This window comes from Gymnogyps californianus, chromosome 4, assembly GCF_018139145.2.
Source record: "Gymnogyps californianus isolate 813 chromosome 4, ASM1813914v2, whole genome shotgun sequence".
Lineage (NCBI taxonomy): Eukaryota > Metazoa > Chordata > Aves > Accipitriformes > Cathartidae > Gymnogyps > Gymnogyps californianus.
In genome coordinates, this window is record NC_059474.1 from 7,042,551 (window position 1) to 7,061,421 (window position 18,871).

The following is an 18,871-nucleotide window of genomic DNA, read 5'->3' on the forward strand; positions in this document are numbered from 1 at the left end:
CGCAGAGAATTTCCTCTGCAGCTGATGGGAAACAAATGTCTCCGAGTTATTCACAATGTACTTTTTCTGATGCCACTGCATGAAAATGGGGATGTCAGCTCTGAAAAGCGACTCCACATATGCTTTACCCCACTTGGATATTTACTGCTCATTTATTCAGACGAAGAGTTGTTGTTAAAGTCTTTTTCTCTACTCTCTGCAGGCCAACCCAGGGATGGAGGGATGAAGACAGACCAGGATCCACCTTGGATTATACAGGTATGAACACAACCAGAATCAGATCCTGGTTTGCAAAACCCTTTGTTTCTTGCTTTGGTCCTGGAGAGGTGAGTGCCCCATTTCTCTTGCAGGCCTCCTGGGGGTGCAAAGCACTGGTGTGCAGGGGGGGAATGCAGTGAGCTTTGTATCATCCACTTCTCAATTTTTTGCTGGGGGGTAAAACAGCCTGTGGAGGAAGACAGATCAATTGATTTTACAGCTGGGCTGATTTATGCCATCAGCTAACCATTCCCAAAGTGGGAATCTGCATGCTGAGGCTGCCAGGGAGCGTCAAATCCTCCCAGCCCTCTCCTGCCCTGGGGACATCATGCTGCTGGCCCGGACAGGAGCTGCTGGCTACTCTTGTAGGATCCCCCGTGCTAGGAAAATCCCATTACTGTCTTCAAACATGCTCTTGACTTCGCTGGAGCAGCATAAAAGGAAAAGGGGAGGTGAAGCTGAGGACTTGACCCGCCAGTCCAGGTTGAACTGCAGGGCTGGCAGTGAGGAAAAAACTAATATTTCTGCTGCTAAACAGATTTGCTCTGGAATCAGTGAGGAATTACCCGGAGCTAACCCGGCTTTCTCTACACTCCTCTTAGGAAACCTGTGCAGATCATTCAGAAATTGGGTTTCTTCCCCAGCGCATGCCTGGCTGTTACAGAGATCTTGCCTCACTTTTTTTCTTTTATACTTTCCTTTTTTTTGGTACTGTTTCTAGTGTGGATTTGTGGACACCCCCAGAGCATCCTCTGCTCCCCTCTGAGTTTTGTTGGGTTCTCTTTCTTGCAGAGACAAACATCCGTGTTCAGATTTTAGCGAGGGCATTATTTTCTCTTTGATTTAGCACAGCCAGGAGTTATTCCATTATACCCAGACTTGTCTATTTACTCTTTAAAGCATGTTCCTTTTATTTACTCCTCCAGAGCTGCCTGTTTAATCCAATCTCTTTTCCACTGAATTACACTAGCACAATAACACAGGCCAAACAGGTTCAGCCTGGGTCACGGGTGGCAGAGGAAGGGGCTATATTCTTGTCAGATAATAACTCTAGTATTAAAAATAATAGTATTTACCGGGACCGGTGAGTTTTATAGCTAAAAAGGGAGTTGCTATTCCCAGTCAGTATTTGCAATGGTTTTGCAGCACCTATCCCTGCAAAAACTGAGCAGATGACCTGAAAATGAGGGTGGAGTCTCGCTCGTTTTTGCAGGAAGCCTGAGGTTTGACAAAAGCCCTGGTAAATGTGTAGTGCCTGGTCAGTTGGACGTGGGACCTCTTAGAGGAGGCAGGTCCCAAATTCCCACCAAAGCTCCACACCAAAACCCTGGGATGACATTCATCTGTTCGAACTCACAGTCGTGTATAATATGAATAAAAGCACCTCAGTGAGCAGACCCTGAGGCTCAGAGCCAGCGCTGCGGTGGGGGCTGCACCTTGTATCGCCGGCATCTTTCTTCGCTCTGGCCTTGGGTTACCAACCGTGTGACAGCCGAGGACACCCTCTTATGTATTTATGGCACATTTCTGTTCTTTCACTATTGCATTACATCTGCCTTGCATTGCAAGATTTTTATCTTCTTCATTATTCTCTTTGAGTAGCAGATTTTTTTGTTCTTCGTTATTAACATTATATCTTAATTGCTCTCTTAAGTAAACAGACACCTGCACTTTACAGAAACATGAGAAGATATGTTCTTCGGCCCATGGAGGTTAAGTTCTTATTTATTTCTATGATACGTGATTTACTCTCCAGCCATTTTTCTGGTGAGATACGTTGTCACCTTCTAGCTGCCCTGTATATATCTGCTGCTCACCAGGACACCAGCCAGCCCTACTCTGCTCCTGTTATTTTGGAAACCCGGAGCTCTGAGTTTCATAAAGGCTGGGTTAAGTAAGCAACAGATTTATCTTCGTCTAAAGATAAAAGTATTTGGCAGCAAAGGTTGGCAGCTCCTTGCATATTTCCAGGGCTCCTTAGCATGCTCTCTGCTCTTCCCTTCAGGTGGGGATGGCTGGGGGGGGCTGCCCAACCGAAGGGGCTGTCTTGCAGTGCCCTAGCCTAAGCAGACCTGGTGTGGTTAACATTTAACCCTGCCTGTGCCTGGGGAGGTGGGACGGAGGCTTCGCCATGTAGTCCCTGGTGCATCACATCCTGGTGGATTTTGTAGCCATCCTCCTCAGGCTTTGGGCAAGTGGGCAGTGCTCCTCAGATCCATCAAGATTTGTCCTCCTGGTGTGAGTGTTGTCCCCACAGCCGCCCTGCCAGTGCTGTTGGATGAAGCCATGGGCACGGCACCAGGACAAGGAGAGTGATGAAGGTTTGAGCAGCTGAAGGTCTGAGAGGTCTCCCCTGAGCTCAAGGGAAGCCGCTCTGGAGGTGCCTCCCTCGTTGCAGCCCCCATGCCCTGTGCCCATGGGAACCCATCTCTGGAGCCAGCCGATTTCCTCGGGCAGCTCATCCCCCAGCACAAGTAATGCCAAGGCTGAGCCGTCGTGATGTTGCGGTTGCATGGGCTGAGAGCCATCCACAAGCCAGCACCCTGCCAGTGGCGTTTGCTTCAGGAAAAATGCATCTCCAAGAGGATTATCCTAGAGGGAAAGCATCGAGGAGATGGAGGCACCTTCCCTGCAAACCCTACTGCTGTACCAGAGCAGCCCGACCTGGCTGGATCTGCACTTGGGGGAATCAAAGAGAGTTTCTCAGCAAATCCTGGGCAAAATGAAGCTCCTGTCAGTCCAGGCAGGATAGAGCAAGAGGCTCCTCAGCATGCAGCGCTCCTCTGCAAAGGCACAGCGTGGTGCTGAGCTCCCTCTGCCACACTCGGGAGACAAATCCTCACCCACTGATGGCTGACCCCATCCCATTGCTCACTGGGGAGAGGGCAGCAAAGTCTTCCCACTCCGTTTCTCAGCAAGCATCCCATTGCAGCCTCTCCTATTACTTTTTTTGCATACAGATAGAGAAAAAGAAAAGAGATTTCCTATGAGGATTGTTTCCGTATGGTTTTACGCATGAGAGTAAACAAGGCATAGCTGTCGACTATATAGTTAACATATTTTTGGTGGTGTTCCCATCCAGAAAATGCAGCTGCATTATATTCCTGATAAAGTGGAACTAATGTTCGGCTTCAGCAAGAATGTTAATAAATGAAAGACATTTCAAACAACACTGATTGAGGCAAAGTGTCATTCCCTCCCACCCCCCCAAAAGGCTTTATTTTTTTGCAGAGTTGCAAAAACTTTGATGCCTGACTTGGGAATCAGCAAATTTCTGCTCCTGGTTACACTTGTATGAATCTGAAATGGCTTTATTGGTTTGAGCGGGTTTGTCTGGGCCAGAACCCCAGTCACTGAGAGCAGGGGCTGTGCTGTCGCTTGCACCCTGCTTAATTACAGGTTCTTCCTTCAGATAATTTGGTTTCTCTTCATTAAGGAGACCCAGCCAGAAAGGGGGAGGTTGTGCTAGTACCACCTAAACTTAGCCAGTGCCCCTGACACGATGCATGTGGCTATTGCCTAATATCCTATTGCTGACAATTAAAACACAAACATATAGTCATATTTTTGGATGAAACTGTACAAACATTTCAAAACAGTTTATGCATGCAGATTTGTATGTTATCAGAGAGCACCACACATGCACATGGAATTTATGGAAAATGCTGAGAGATTTGAAAGGAAATAGTTTGGGAAGTTGTCTTATTTTTTTGAACATAAATCCCCAAACAGTTTCCCTTAACATTCCTCACGTCTGTGCAGCAATTAATACTTGACATTTCTGTTTTTCACTCTGTCTGTTGATCTTGGGCTTTTTTTTTGCTTTGTTATTTTTCGCGTCTCTCCTTTCGTGTTTGCTACATCTGTTTGCTAAATCCAGCATCGATGTGTACAGACAAACTTCCTTGCACAGGTGGATGACGTGAGGGAGCAGTGAGAGGAGATTTAGGCCTTCAAAACTGTGGTCGCCTCCCCAAATGAGATATTTAGATTCAGGGATGCATATTCAGAGTCTTCAGCTCAGACTACCTGGACTGAATAGTTGCTGCACAGATGAGTCTGTTGGCTTGATCAGGTTTTTTTCTCACTTACAACAATTCCAATGGCTCCAGTGGGATTATTCTTGTACTAGCCAGATGTAAAAGGAAAGCAAAATCAAATCCTTCATACATCAGTGTCAGACTGACTCCAAGAAACCAGTGTTGAGTGATATAAAGGATAAGGGGCCTGAGGAAGGATGTGTTTATGGAGAACATTTGGAAACTTTAACTACTTGTAGTTTGAGCAAACGCTGAGTAAGGGAACTGCCTGCAAACATTTAAGAGTGGAAGAAAGTACAGAGCATAAGCAAATTGCTTGAGATGATGCAAAGGGATGTGAGAAAAAAGAATGAGATATACAATTAAAGAAAGCAGGAGTATAGCTCTTTTAAACAAATGGCAACCTGGTCTGCCGTAAGCTTTTTATACCATATTCCTCATCCGAATAGCTGAGCACCTTCCAGGAGTGTGGAAATGGTGTGCTGGGTGTCAGATGTGGTTTATTCCTGCTATAGCAGTCATGGTGGTGTAGTCATTGGGTGGAAGGGAAGCAAATTTTGTTGGGAGAGGTAATATCTTTCTTAGACCTACTGAGAGAAGTCAGACAAAAAGCAGACAAGGCCTGGGACTTGTGCGTCCAAAACCTTCTCTGTGTTCTTCCATCTGTGTTGCTTGATCTAAAACCCTTCCTTGTGCATACCTTTCCTGCAAGGAAGGAGAATTTTGCATGGATTGTAGTGTTTTATTATACTAGGACCTTCTTATACACACTTTTGGAGCAAGGAATGCAGTTTGAAGCTGTCACCCAGGGAATATTGGTCTGTACTTCCCGGAGCTGCCCTGGGATGCTCTGGCTCTCCTGCACAAGCAAGCTTTGCCTTCGAGAGGACAGTTCAGCTTAGCCTGGAGAGAGGAGTTGTCCTCTGCTATAATCCATCTTGGAGACCTGAACTAAGCTGCTGAGCAGTGTGTCCTAGCCACCGAAACCTTGACCTTCATTTGGCAGCCCCTGGGAAGGCAGCGTGAGGGACTTGTGCTGCCGACGAGATGTGTCCTCCTGGGCTGGGCTGGCTGGCGTTCCCCAAGCGCCGCCTGTACCCTGCTCAGGGCTGTCACGTTTCCCTAGTGCCACGGAGTGCTGACACAGCATGCCTAACCTGGCCAAGAGAGATAGGGTCTCCTGGCCAACTGAGGATGGTGGAAAGCATTTCCTGCAGATGCCGTCATGTGCAAATTTAGCATCAATGAGCAATCCAAGCACATTCTCCAGGCACAGTGAGACTGGGCAGCATGTCCAACCAGTCCTCAGGGGAAAGGCTGGGAACCCTCTCCTGGTGGTACTTCAGACCAAGACAGAGACCACAAGGTAGCGGAGGGTTCATTTGTGCCTGCAAAAAGCCCCGAAAGCCCCGATGCAAGGGCCGTGGGGCAGTGGGACCTCCCAGCATCCCGCACAGGACCCAAGGGTTGGTTGACAGGACATTTAACCCCATGTTACCATCTTTTCTTCTCTGCCTGACAATGGTGTTCATGCTTCATGTATAAAAGTTAACCTTACGCCTATGATGGACCATTTGTTTCTTTGCAACACTGCTTAGAGCAAAGCATAGTCTAAGGGAATAAGTGTATATGTGGGGAGAAGAAATGTCATTTTTTATCAAGAAAAAAATACAGATTTCAGGACCGTATCACCCCGGTTCATCTTTCCATCTGCCCATACCTCCTCTCTGAATATTACCTAGGTTATAGCTAGGTCTCAATTACCACAGGTAGGGGAGATGGTGATTCAGCTCTCATAAAGCACCGCTTTCTTTGAAAAACGCCGTTTCAGCCTTAACTATAGACCCAAATGGATCAGCACAGTGACTCTGGTGGTGTGCAAATGGAAAAGTGCGTGTTGTACTCCTCGTCTGCCCGGTTGTGACATTTACTGCGCTGTCTTGTCACACGCCAAGTGCTTTATCAGAACTGATCCACCCAGGGAAATCTGCCCCGTTAATCACGTTACTTACCTTTCCCCATGTCCAGAGCGATCCCCTCAGCCAGGCATCCTAGACGGATGCTCCGGCTGACCCCACACGGCGGCTCCCCTGGGTAACCCGAGGAGGGCTGCACAAACGGGGCGGCGGGCGGAGGGAATGCGCCTAATCCTGGCCGTGCCCTTCCATCACCTTCACGTGCTCCGTCAGCTGCGCCCAGCCGCCCGGTCCCGCATACCCTCTGCCCCGGTGGCATGTCCTTGTGGACCCGTGCCACGGGGCCTCATGCTCCTGCAAGACACCGTTGCCAGCCCAAGTCATTTGGATGGCCTCAGCCTGCCGGGGTGCCGGGTGTGACGGGGAAATTCAACCGCGTGGCTACCACCTGCAGTTTGAAAAAATCATTGAAGCAGGTTAGGAATTACAGCCTGGAGGTGTTGTGTGTCCCAAATCATCTGTAGGGGAAAAGAAAAAGCAAAACAATCAAGATGGAAGGGAGAAAATGGGGAAAAACGGAGTTCCGTGATGATGGAGGTGAGCAGCTCCTGGGAGAAAAGAGGTAAGAAAGCTGGAAAAAGTCCAAGTCGTGGTTTTGGAGACATGAGGAAAGTCGTTCTGGGGATGGATGTTCACTAGACCATCACAGCTACGCAAAATCTGAAAAGCCACGGTCTGGAAACAGGGCTTTGGGGACAACTGGGATACAAATGGACTGTTAGGCTGCTTCTCAGGCCACGCGGAGACACGTACTTCGTTGCTTAGCATTTGGTTTTGTTTGTCAGCTCCAGAAAGCTGTTTTCCCACAGCCTTGTCTCAGGACCGTGGGGTGCAGGAGCAAACTGGGGCTGTTGACTTTCAGACTACTCAATCATCCTGCAAATTACAGCCAGCCCAGAAAAAACACAGCTCTGCATGTTTCCTTATTTAGGTGGAAGTGTTGGGAAAACCGCATGAGATTTTATTTCTGATAAACTAGGAGATGTTTCAGGAATATTAATTATTTTTGTTGTATCAACATTTTACATTTATTCCTCCACTGCTGTATTGGGAATGAGATGGATGAGGTCTACAGCATGGTTTCAGACTGTATTTCAGGCACTCCCAAGCCCCTGCAAAAAAATAATAATTGTGCAGACATTTTGGAGTCAGTAGGGGTTTTTTTCTGGTTATTTTAGCCTGGAGTATGGAAGCTGTGGGCTCCGTTCCCTGTCCCATGTAATCCCTTTGCAACATCACTTGGAGTCAGATTCTTAAAAAGCTTCTCGATGCCTAAAGACAGAGGCTTAAGGGGGATCTGAAGGTGTTCAAGCACCTGGATGCTTTTGAAAATCTTGTATAGCACCTCTGTAATCCTGCATCACCCAGAACTTCCCACTGCTGAAAGGCTGCAGGAGGGATTTTAGTGCTTTATAGGTGTATTGGGAGGAGAAATGCCCGCAGCCTGGGAGATGGTGGAGCCTACGAAGGCACACATGAGATTTTTCAATAAGGAAGTGAGGATGGAAGGGGTGGATCCATCAGAAGATTTTTATCTGCTATGTCCAACCTGAGCTGGATGCTTGATGCTGGGCTTGGGCACAGCCTGGGTTGGAAGAAGGCCTCTTCTTCCAGATGGGAGCTGATTCAGGCCCAGACAGACTGCACCTGAGTCTCTAGACAATCTGTGACGAGAAAGCCATGGTGTATCTGGGAATTAAACCTTGGTCTTGGTGCATGACCCAGAAAAACAAGATGAGAAGTAGGAGCTCTTCAGTCAGGTCTCTCTAACCTGGTGGGAAACCCACCCATGATGGGCAGGCGTCCCACATCTGAGCCAGAACTGAGGCTGCTCTGGACTTCAGCCTGCACAGGAACAGAAGGTCATGTAAATAGTTTTGGGGCTGGATCACCTGGATGGTGATGTCCTTCGGACAAAGACCTTGACTCCTTTGCGGTGAAATGGCTGGGAAACATTACAAAGAGGTGTTTTACACATCATCCCTTGAGATGTAGCGTGCGCTTGAGCTCTTATTCTGGTGCAAGTTGGAGTGATTTTATCAGAATCCATGGCATGAATATGACTATGTAGGTCAAGTCCTGAAGGTTCGCCTCAGTCAACACTGTCTTTGAAGTCAATGAGGCTGAAGTTATTGCCTGATAGGAGGAGTAGTCCATCTGGGATTTCTCAGATGAATGAACTTTAATAATAAAAATGATGATATAAATATGTAAAATATAAAAACAGTTTTGTCAGCCGCTTTGTTTGTTTCTGGTTCAGGGGGTTTATATGTTTAGTCTCGAATGTTTTTCACATTGATTTTGTGTATCAAGATTTAATGCTGTCAGGAACCACTGAGTAAAAATATTTAGTAATAATAAAGGGTGTGATTTCATAATCCTAACAAAACAGATAAGATGGATGTTCAAACTACTTCTTGGCTTGGGTTTAGGGGTTCTCCTGGTGCCTGTCACGTTGAATTAGTACTGAGACAGCTTCATTTGCAAGGAGGCCTTCATGTTGGAGCATATCACATAAGAGGTATAATAAACAATAACATCAACAGTAACAATGTTTCTCTCCAGATATAGAAGTATAGCTATTGAGGCAGCTTTGTTCCTTGTCATTTGTTTAGTCTATTTGGTGAATTCTGCCAGGTTTTTATCCTATGCAGAGAGTAATTTGCTGTAAGAGCAGATGCATCAGCAGAGTCCTGTTCGAAAGTAAATAATAAATAATTGTAACAGTTAATCTAAGGAACAGACATCTCCACAGTTTATTTTCCAGTCGGTTTAGTTTAGTTCAGTCCGGTCGCTTTCTGGCATGATTTGCATCCAAGCCGAGAGACCAAAACGGCGTAGCCGACCCCAATCTCTCCCTCATTGCCTCCGCGGTGGGTTTCCACAGACGAGGCTCTCTCCTTTGCCTTGGGAAGAGCGGTGGTTTGGCAGGGGCGCGTTGTGGGGCGCATGAGGGGGCTGCGGGGCTGGAGGTCGCCGCCGCCGCTGGGCTTACGGGGGCTGCGTGGGCTCCAGAGGGTGCGGGGTGGGTGGGGTGGGGGGGGGTGTGAGTGTGGGTGGGGGGGTGGTTGGGGGTATGTGTGTGTGTGTGTGTGTGCGCTCTGGGGCACAGCAGGGCACAGGGCCGGCACCGCTGCCCCGGGGGGCTGCGAGGCGCCGAAGGGGTGCCGGAGGGGTGGCGGGGGGGGGCTCTAGAGCTCTCCGGGGCTCCACCGCCGTGGGGCGCAAAAGGGGCACGGGGGGGGGGGGGCCGCGGGGCGGGCTCCGCCGCTCCGAGGCGCACACGCAGCTCGGCGGGCCGCCGGTCCTCCCCTCCGCCGCTCCCGCAAAGGGTTAAGGGGAGCGGCGGCGCGGAGCGGGCCGGCGGGGAGGGCGGGGGCTCCCGGGGATTGGTGCGAAGTTTGGAGCGGGGCGGCACCGCACCGCCCTCCTCCGCGGCTCTGCCCCCACAGCCACAAAGCCCTGCAGGGAAAGTTGCTTTATCGCTTGTTTCTCTCGCCCCGGCTCTTCCCCCCCACCCCCCCTCCCTCCCCGTTCCCCCCCCCCCCCCCTTCCCTTCCCCAGCCCCTTTCCCCTCCTCCCCTCGCTCCTTAAACGGGATTCCGGCTGGGCGAGCCGCGGGACGGCATCACCGGGCATCCCGCGGCTGCGGAGCCCCGGCGGATCTGTCAGGTCCCCGCTGTCCCTCCCCGCACACACACGCTCAGCCCGGCCCGGAAAGCAGGAAAACTAATTTACAAGGTTTCCCCCTTTTCCTTAGCTCCTCGCCCGTGGCTCCCTAGTAGAAAAATCGCCCCGGGGGCGAAGGGGGAGGGGGGGGTTGGTAAAAAGCTGGTGGTGAAGGAGGAGAGCCGCTCCGTGGGGAGGGCACCCCCAAGGCAGCGGGCACCCCCCCACCCACCCCGGGGGGGGGGGATGAGGTAGAGGCCGGCGGCGGAGCGCCCGGCCGGGCGCCGTGGCCGCGGAGGGCATGAGGCGGCGAGCGGCGGGGATGGGCGCCAGCGCACGGTGCTAGAGCCCCGGCAGCAGCCAAGGTAAGTGCCCCCCCCCCCCCCCCACGCCACCACCCCCGGCCGGGAGACCCCCGCCTGGGTCGGCGCTGGGTCGGGGAGACACTAACGCAACAGCTGGCAGCCGCCGGGGTTGCCCCGAAGCGGGGGGCAGCACCAGGTGGCATCGCGTCGGGTGTCGTGTCCCCCCCCCCCCCCGCCCCGCCGCCCCCAGCCTCCCTTCCCCGACCCCAATTCCCGGCTGCGAATATCCCGTTACCGGCCGCCGCGGGGGCCGAGCCGCGCTGCGCCCCGCGGGGCCCCGGGTCCTGCCCCGGGGGAGCCCCCTCCGCCTGCCCGGCCCCGCCGGCCGCCCACCGCCCCCGGCGCCCTCCCTCCCTCCCTCCGTACCAGCTCCCCGCTGCAAATTGGGAAGCTAATGGCAAAGCGTCCGTATTTGCTTTGCTGGATGCTGTACGCGGGTTGTTGTGTGTCCTGGGGGCACGGAGCGTTTAAACCGGGGAGTTTACAAGGGTGAGGAATTCAGACAGTGTTTAGAGAGTGAGAGTTTTAGGAGGAGAACAGGGTGTAATTAATGTAAACCTGATCTACCCCGGGTTTGCGTATCACAGCGAAGGCATCTTCAAGAATCTGGATAATTAAGTGCGGTTTTGCTTTGGGACGCACCTCTGGAGCACACGGGAACAAGTGGAGCTTGGGGCGGGGGGAAAGACGAAAGGAAAAATCAGTGCTGCTCAGAGAAGTTGCGGAGTGGAGGAAGGCGCGTACCCAGAGCAGAGCCTCTCTGAGGGGCACTGAAGCAGCAACACAAAGTTTTCTGGGCTGCTGATGGGAGAGGTAACATTCCTCCTCCCCCTTCCTCAAGTTCCTCCACAAATTGTTAACCTGAAATCTTGTTTTATGGCCACTTGCTAGTGTTTTGTTTGCCTTCCAGACTGGTTCTGTACAGGATACCAAAGAATTATGCATTAACTGTAAACTTACAGGAGCTTACTGGCCTCAGTGGGTTCTTGATTTATATCACGCTAAAGCAGAAAGGAGGGCAAAGTTTTGCTTGCTGAGCGCCAAGGAATGAATTACAAGTACGTTGCTCTGATTTGCTGTTTCTGCTCTTAAGTCTTCGCAATGGGTCTTAAAACTCTGCAAAGTTGTGGGTTGTTTGGTTTTTTCCCCCCAGTAATTATTTTGCTCTCCCTTTTCCTGCCTCCAGGTCTGAGAGGACGGTAGCCCGTACGATACGGAGGGATCTGGTTTTCAAAATGGAATTGCAGCTCGCGCTCCTTTTCGCAGGGATAATTGCATTTTCGGACTCGGCAAGAGGTAAGGAGACCGCGCGTGCTGCGAACGCTCTGCGACTCATGCCCTTCCCTCTGCTCCGCTGGGCTTGTGCTCCGCAAACACCCGCAGTGCCCTCGGAGGGACCCCGTAAGGGAGTTGCTGTCGGTGCGGTCTCGTCCCCTGCACGTTGCTTATCTGCGCAGGGGTGCAGGCTCGTGCCCACGCGTGGTGCCTCCTTACCTGCGTGTTTCGGGGCCGTCGGTTTGGATGGAGCGCGGTCGCTCTGGGTTTGCTGAGGTCTCTTAGGCGCAGGTGAACTTCCAGGGGCTTTTCTCGTGCATGTGTAAAAATACACAGACAATTTTAAAGAAAAGCAACTGCATTCCTCTGTGGATCAGAAATACCTCTCCCCTCCTGTAATCCCTCCAGCCTCTGCCCTGTATATTCCCACTAGCAAACTAAACAAACACATCCATTAACTTCCTCGGTGACAGACAAATGACAGTTCCCAACAGTGAGAGCGTATTTTAACGCTGGGGCTCCAGCAGTTGATCGGATTTCAATAAACAGGTTACCCTACCAGAGACAAATTGAAATACATTGACCTGGGAGTGACAGGGGGGTAGAAAGAAAGAAGTTTCTTTATTGGGAAGGTGCTTTAGGCAAAGCTCTGGGATCAGAGTAGAAGGAGCGGTGGTTTTCCCTCCGTTCTCGCCTGTGTTGTACCTTGGTGGGTGCTGTCCTTGGAAAGCCTGAATGAGAAACCATGCTTTCAGCTCCCCGGGCTCTGGTCACAAAGGAGGGGCTGCATTGTTCCAGGAGAATGGGAGTATGGCTTTAGGATGCAGATTGCTCCAGCTGCAATTCCCAACAGTATCAGAGTTGCATGAATTGTTGAAAGACCTTTAAACCACCCAGTGCCGTGGAGTTGCGAATTAAAAGGTTTAAACTTGCCCTTCGCTTGGGCCGTAACTTGCCAAAAATAAACCTTGGGGATGAGGGTGGGAAAGGAGAGGGGGAGCGTTACTCTAAAACCCCAAGGTTTGGTTAGTGCGTTGCTTTTTTTTTTTCCCCTTCCTGGCATTGGCTCCCAAGCAAATATTTTATGGAGGCAAAAGCACTATAAAATGATTCGGCTGGAAGCTGAATGAAAAAGAAAACAGTATATAGGCTGTAAGTCCTACAAGTCTGAATTCCAGGCAAGGTTTACAATGGAGACTCAGTTTAAGTTGTAGGCAATGGGCAGCAGTGTATGAATTAATATGACCTCATGGATGTATATTATTGCAATGGACCTGAGAAGTTGGTGGAGTTCCGGAAAAGATCTGAAGTGGGCAGGAGAAGACAAAAAGATTTTTGTCTCTGTTGTGAGCCGAGTATCGGCTGCTTTACTGGCTGACGCTGTTTAAATTTGGTTTGCACTTGTCTTGCTCGTACTCTTTTATTGCCCCTGGAAAATGAAGTGCTGTGGGCTGTTGTCGTGTAAAGATGCGACAGAAAATTAACAGTGGTAATTTCAGGACATCATCATTTTTCCTATGGAAAGGTCTTTTTAATATAACTTTGATAGGATCATGTTGGTAATTGGGTTATTTGAACTCTTTTCAGAGCTGGAAAAATCCATCCTGCAAGTGGATGGAGACATGGTCCTGGTTATTTAAAATGACGTAGAAATAGATTTTAAAACCAGGGCCAAACCCATGAAAAATGTCATTCATTCATGTGCTGATATCAGGAGAGGGAAAGTGAAGAAGAAAAAGGTGTCATTGCTGTAAAAAAAAATGGACAAAACCCTAACATTACATCCTGCTTTGCACCTCTTGAGGTTGAGAGTATTCTTGATAGCGGAGGACGTATATGAAAGATCAAACTTGTAAGTGAGCAGAGATGAGACGCTCTCCAGCACATTGCAGCCTTATTTTGTGCTGTTGAATATCCCCAATTATTAGATGTTTACATTGGGATAATTTCAGATTCTCGGAAAAATGTGCCCGGTTGTTAACGTGCCTGCGGATTTTTTCCAAATGTATCATACGGTGGGTTCGGCCGCTGGAGATGTATAAATGTTACCTGTTTCAGTTGCTCGGGTTTTATAGACAGTCCTTTGGCCAAATCTCAGCCTGAGGTTGCGAGGCTTTACTCCGGAGGAAGAAGGGCTCTTTGTTTTGGCCAAACAGCATTTAATATCAGTATCCTGATTGCAAATTAGACGTGTGTGGCCCGAAGCGTGCCAATGCCCCCTAATCTGAGGCGTCAGAAGTTAAATAGGTGCTCGCTGGCTTGCAATCAAGTGAGGAAGGTGGCTGAGGAGGCTCTCTGTGAAAGTGCTGGTCCTTCTCCTCTACTCGTATTAGGCAAAAGTAGTTTATGCTGGATTTAGGATGTTAACTTGGAGCCGGCTGATTGTGTCCCTGTGTTCGGGGAAGGGTTGTGCCGTAGTGCATTTGCACAAGGGGGCAGAGGTAAGTTGCCCACGCGCTCCGGCTTTGCTATTTCCTGACAGTTGAGTGCTCAGCTGCAATCTTGCGTTAAATGTTATGTTGTATTATTTTTACATCTTTATTTAGGTATGCCTTTTAAGGCAAAGGGCTCCGCAGGGATGACTGATTGGGCTAACGCGACAACTTTTTTTCCCCCCCAGCAGACAGGGGCGTTCTTCCAGGTTCAGAGCTGTGCCTACTGGCTCTGTCCCTTCTTGCGACCCAATTTGTCACATTGCCGATGTACGTAACACTGCAAGAAAGGGCATATCTTAGCAAACCAAGATAAACTCTTAAGATAGAGGCAATACATTCAAAGTATCCATGCAAAGCAGAGAGCAGGTCTGATTTTAGAGGTCCAGGTGCAGAACTTGCTGTGTCTGGAGGGATGAAGGATGAGGTAGCTCTGGCTAAGTTTGAACCAATGCTTTCGGGGCTGAAATTTACAGACTTTGGCTAAGGGCTTGTCTACACCTGCAAATGCACTGGAATAACCCTTCCAAAAAACTTAATCTGGAATAACTCCCTCAGCGACCAATCTTATTCCAGGCTAAGGATCTCCTGGAGGGAACCTGTACCAAAAAAGTCTTCCTCAGGAGCTATTTTGGTAAATATCCAAGCCCCTTCTTTCCCTTGTGCGTGAAGACAAGAACTTCTGTGTGCACAAAATCCCAACTTTGAGGACAAAACCTGCGTGCTGTGGTTTTCTAAGAGGGACTATGCCTTCCGGCTGACAGCCAGGGCGTAGGGTGGCAGCTTCAGCCTGGTTGCCAGCTGTGCCGGATAGCGTCAGCCCTGAACCTGGGATAATAACGCAGGTCCGGTGGCTCGTCCCTCGTGTCACTCCATTCCTGTTCTCTCCAAGCAGCCCTATACTGGGCATAAAAGTCCTCAGCGTCCTGCCCTGGCCCTCCTCCGCGGGGACGAATGCCATCTTGGGTCACTAACTTTTAGTGACTATGTCCTGCAGCAATGTAGCTCCTACCACTCCACACCTCCGGTCGGATACAGGTAATACAATCTGATATTTTCCTGCCCATGTTATCTCAGTGACACACAACGCGATATTTGTTCCAAATCTGACAAGTTGCCATCGTATTCGCTTTGGTGACCGTATATGGTAACATTGGGATGTGCTTGGCTTGGTCCCGTGGCTTAAACAAGATTTCGTATGGTATGTTTAGAAGTTTTTGGTAAGAGCAGCAACAACCCTCCTGTTAGCGAGTAAACTGATATTCTGCTGGAAACTAATTAGTTTGGATGTTGATTTCATTTTCGGTGCATTGCGTAGGGAGGGGAAGAACGGGCCCTTAATTGCTTTCTGCTCTGGCAGTTCTCTGTGGGACACTTGGCTTGCAAACCTGGTTGATGCCTGCTTTACAGGGAGTTTGCTGATGGGGCCACATCAAAATGCAACAGTTTCGTGCAGAAATAACATTATTTGCCATTTTTGTTTCTCTGAATATTGGAGAAAAGAGAATAGGACGCTAGAAGGTTTTTTTTATTTCTTGGGAGATGAGTTCTTCATTCTGGTGAACATATTTACCACTCTGTAACTCTGGGGTTTATAAGAGTGAACGGTAGTAAACGTGGAAAAGATAAATAATGATAATATAAGAGAGATAGTTGTTGGCTTCTGTTTTACTCCTTTATTCTTGTTGAATGGTTGTTACCAGATATAACGATTACGTAATTTCTCATTTGTGAAAGAGAAACATGTTCAGATCTAACAGCCTGATTCAGATTTTATGTAAGTCACTGCACATCTTCTGGTTAAGTTTGGGGCATTTTTTGGATCGTGCTCTTGGGGAACTTGCTCATGAATAATCTGTCAGCATGACTTGTACCTAGAGTCAACATGACGATCTAAGAAAACCCTGGTTATTTTTTTAAACCCCGGTTCCTCCCTTCTTCTGAGGCTGTCGGCCGCTTTAAATTGCGGCTGAGTTTAAACATAAAATACAGTGTGCGTCATACTGGAAAATTAGGGTTGATTTTATTTTATTTTTTTATTAGGAATATTACAAAACTCAGCAAATTGCTCAAATACATTTAGATTTTCCTTAAAGTCTTTATAACTTTGTTTTCCAAGTCCATATGTTTCTTTGACCTTCATTAAAAGACGCAAGCAGCAAATTAAAATACGTCTTTTCTGTGATGAACTTGTACACGGCAAAGGCTAGGCTCCAAAGTCTGACTCTTAGCCACAGAAGAGACTTTCATGTGCCATGAGGTGGTGCTTGAGAAATTACAGGAAAGTGGTTCTTTCAGGAAAAAAAATGTCATACAAAAACGCAAAAGTGACACTTGCTAGCAAGTGGGAACCCACTTTTCAAGGTTTGGGACTATTGGTACTAATTTATTAACTGAAGATGAAGTTTGTCATCTGGCATGAATTGGCTGATAGAACTGATCTTTTCCAATGACCCGTCTGATAATTCCTTTTTGAGCGCCTGTCTCGCCACAAGCGACGCTGGTACATCTGGGTGCAGGATACTCGTTATGGAATAGTGTGAATGCAGTAGAGATGGTCGCTGTCTGGCTGTGCATTTTTGGATTAATTATTGGAAGAGAAAAACTTCCACCGAAAGGGGAAAATAATAATGCAGAGGTCCTCTTGTGCCTAGTTTGAATTAAAAAAAACCAAAACAAAACACCAACAACCTTTAGTCATAGCTTTATTTATTCAGTGGGAGTAGAACCAGTGCAGCTTTCTGATTTTCTGAGACATGAAACTCCTACTTGTGTCTGCAGTGACTTGTAAAATCATGCTGTTCAAAGGCTCCATGCAAATGTATCCCAGCATTACAGGAGTCAGTAGAAATGCTCCTTTCTCCCTTTTCTTTCATTAACCTGCTCATTTTGTCTTGTTTCAAGGGTTTGTCTTTCATCTGACCTCTTTCTGTGTTTTCTGGTGGGCTGCTCAAGCTGAAATGGATTTTTTTCTTGTTTTGAACATGTCATGTGGATTTCTATTCCTTTTCCTGTTCTCTATAATCAGTCTTGACTTGGAGCTTTCTCTGATAATAATGCCTCCATATGTATTTAGCTATGTTGACCTGTCCTAATCTTTTGCACCAAGGTTGAACATTTTTGGTCATATAAGGGACTTTTTTTAAGAGTAGAGCCTGTGTGAATGTAGAAGTTGCAAAGACCGCTGTCTGATGCAAACCTATTGAGCCTGGTGCTCATTCGTAGCAGCCATGGTACTAAGGTAAAAGAAAAATATTTCCAAAAGTAAGCTTGAATAATCGGATCCTGCTGCCCCGATGTCGTATGAGATAGGCAGATGCAGCCCATGCCAGTTTTAACAGGTTAGGACCTGATTCAGAGCCTGTGAGTGTTGGTGCCGTGACTCCTACTCACTCCCATGGTGTTTGGATCCATCCCTGAAGGATGACTTACACAGATTATCTGTGATATCGACCTCTGTATGGATCCCTCATGTACGACAGCAGAAAAGATGTGGGCTAAGTGTGGTATTTCAGATCCTGCCATTCGCCTGCTTGACCGGACAGCTTGGACTCAATTTTTTTTTTATTCTAGAAACACATTGCTTCTGCCCGCTGCAAGCTCTGGCCGGTGGCCGGAACATGCGCTGCCAGGGCTGAAAGCAACTTGGAAATTCGTTGCTTTAACTTTGGGTTGCCGCAGAGGGGTTTATCCCCAAAGAAAGGGTGCCATTCTATGGGCGGTGTTGCTAGGTGTGGAGGGGCTGAAAACTGGCCTGAGTGTTATTTAACAAGTTAATGTATGCTGTTTGCTGCTGAATCCATTCACATCTCTGGTTCCCCCCCCGCCCCGAGTCAAATAAACATGGGCTGCATGGAGTTTGGTTGGTTACCCTGATTACACAGTCTCTCCATTGTATCGCAGTGGAAACACAGTATCCAGCAGTGCTGCGAATAACCTAACGTTTTTATTTCATCCCAACCACTCCAATTTTCAGGAAGAAATTCAGCCAATAACTCCAGGCTACTTCTTCCATTATGTGTTCAAACTTAATTTTGAGCTTCACTAAGGGAAGAAAAATGTAAATTGGGAACAGAGGCTTCTCAGAGCAGGTTAATGTTTCCCAGGACTGCTGCACCTCTATTCTCAGCTGCTCTACGAGCAGCTTCTAGCTTGATGGGACCCAAAATAATTTCTCCTTATGTCTGGTAAATTTATTTCATGAAAGATGTACACAATCTTGGGTATCCTGTCAAGTGATCAAGAAGTGAGTGATGCAAGAGGTGTCATACCCTGAATGCCACTTGTGTGGTGTTGACTTTGGTGGGTATTTTGGGAGCTGTCGGTATTTGTGCATGTTAGATAAAAACACAGGAACAGCAGACAAATGCAGAAATGCGGACTTAATTTGTGCAATAGGCATTTTTTAAAACTCACATTCTCCTTGCTGAGTTTGCTTGCACGTGCCCAGTGAACTGATGACTGCAAGAGTTTGGTACTGGCATTGTGCAGACTCTTCATGGCAATTGTGGGCTTGCTAGTTCTGCCCAGAACAAGATATTTGGGAGAGGGAGAAATGGAGGAGGATGTAGAGAGAAATGTAAGCATTAGCCAACCTCCAAGATAAAATTTAGGCCGGATTAGTGTACTGCTGCTCTTGAGGCCTGGTGCAGCCAAGCCTTGGGAGAGGATCTCGAGTGGGCAGCGTGTGTGCTCTGATGAGGATGTTGGGGTACGGCTTTTCCAAATCTGTGCTGCATTTCTCTTTTCACCTGTGTCCTCCCAGGTGCCCCCACATCATTAGGTATAGCTGTGATGCTTAATTGGCTTTTGACCAATGTGTGACTCTGAGTAGAAGCATTCTATTGTACAAGGGG

The 18,871-nt window shown here is 48.4% G+C and overlaps 1 protein-coding gene across 3 annotated transcripts in view; it reads left to right on the forward strand.

Annotated features, from left to right (window-relative positions):
• The first annotated feature begins 249 nt into the window (after window positions 1–249).
• FGFRL1 (fibroblast growth factor receptor like 1) overlaps window positions 250–18,871 on the forward strand; it is a 191,499-nt gene continuing 172,877 nt past the window's right edge. Inside the window, exons 1-2 of one of the 3 annotated variants that reach the window (XM_050896517.1) lie at window positions 250–258; window positions 11,495–11,604. In XM_050896517.1, coding sequence (XP_050752474.1) covers window positions 11,544–11,604 — 61 coding nt within the window. In that variant the 5' untranslated portion in view covers window positions 250–258; window positions 11,495–11,543. Of the gene's footprint in view, window positions 259–10,732; window positions 10,798–11,331; window positions 11,367–11,494; window positions 11,605–18,871 lie in introns of those variants that run through there. The other 2 variants (XM_050896515.1, XM_050896516.1) reach the window with 2 other exon arrangements.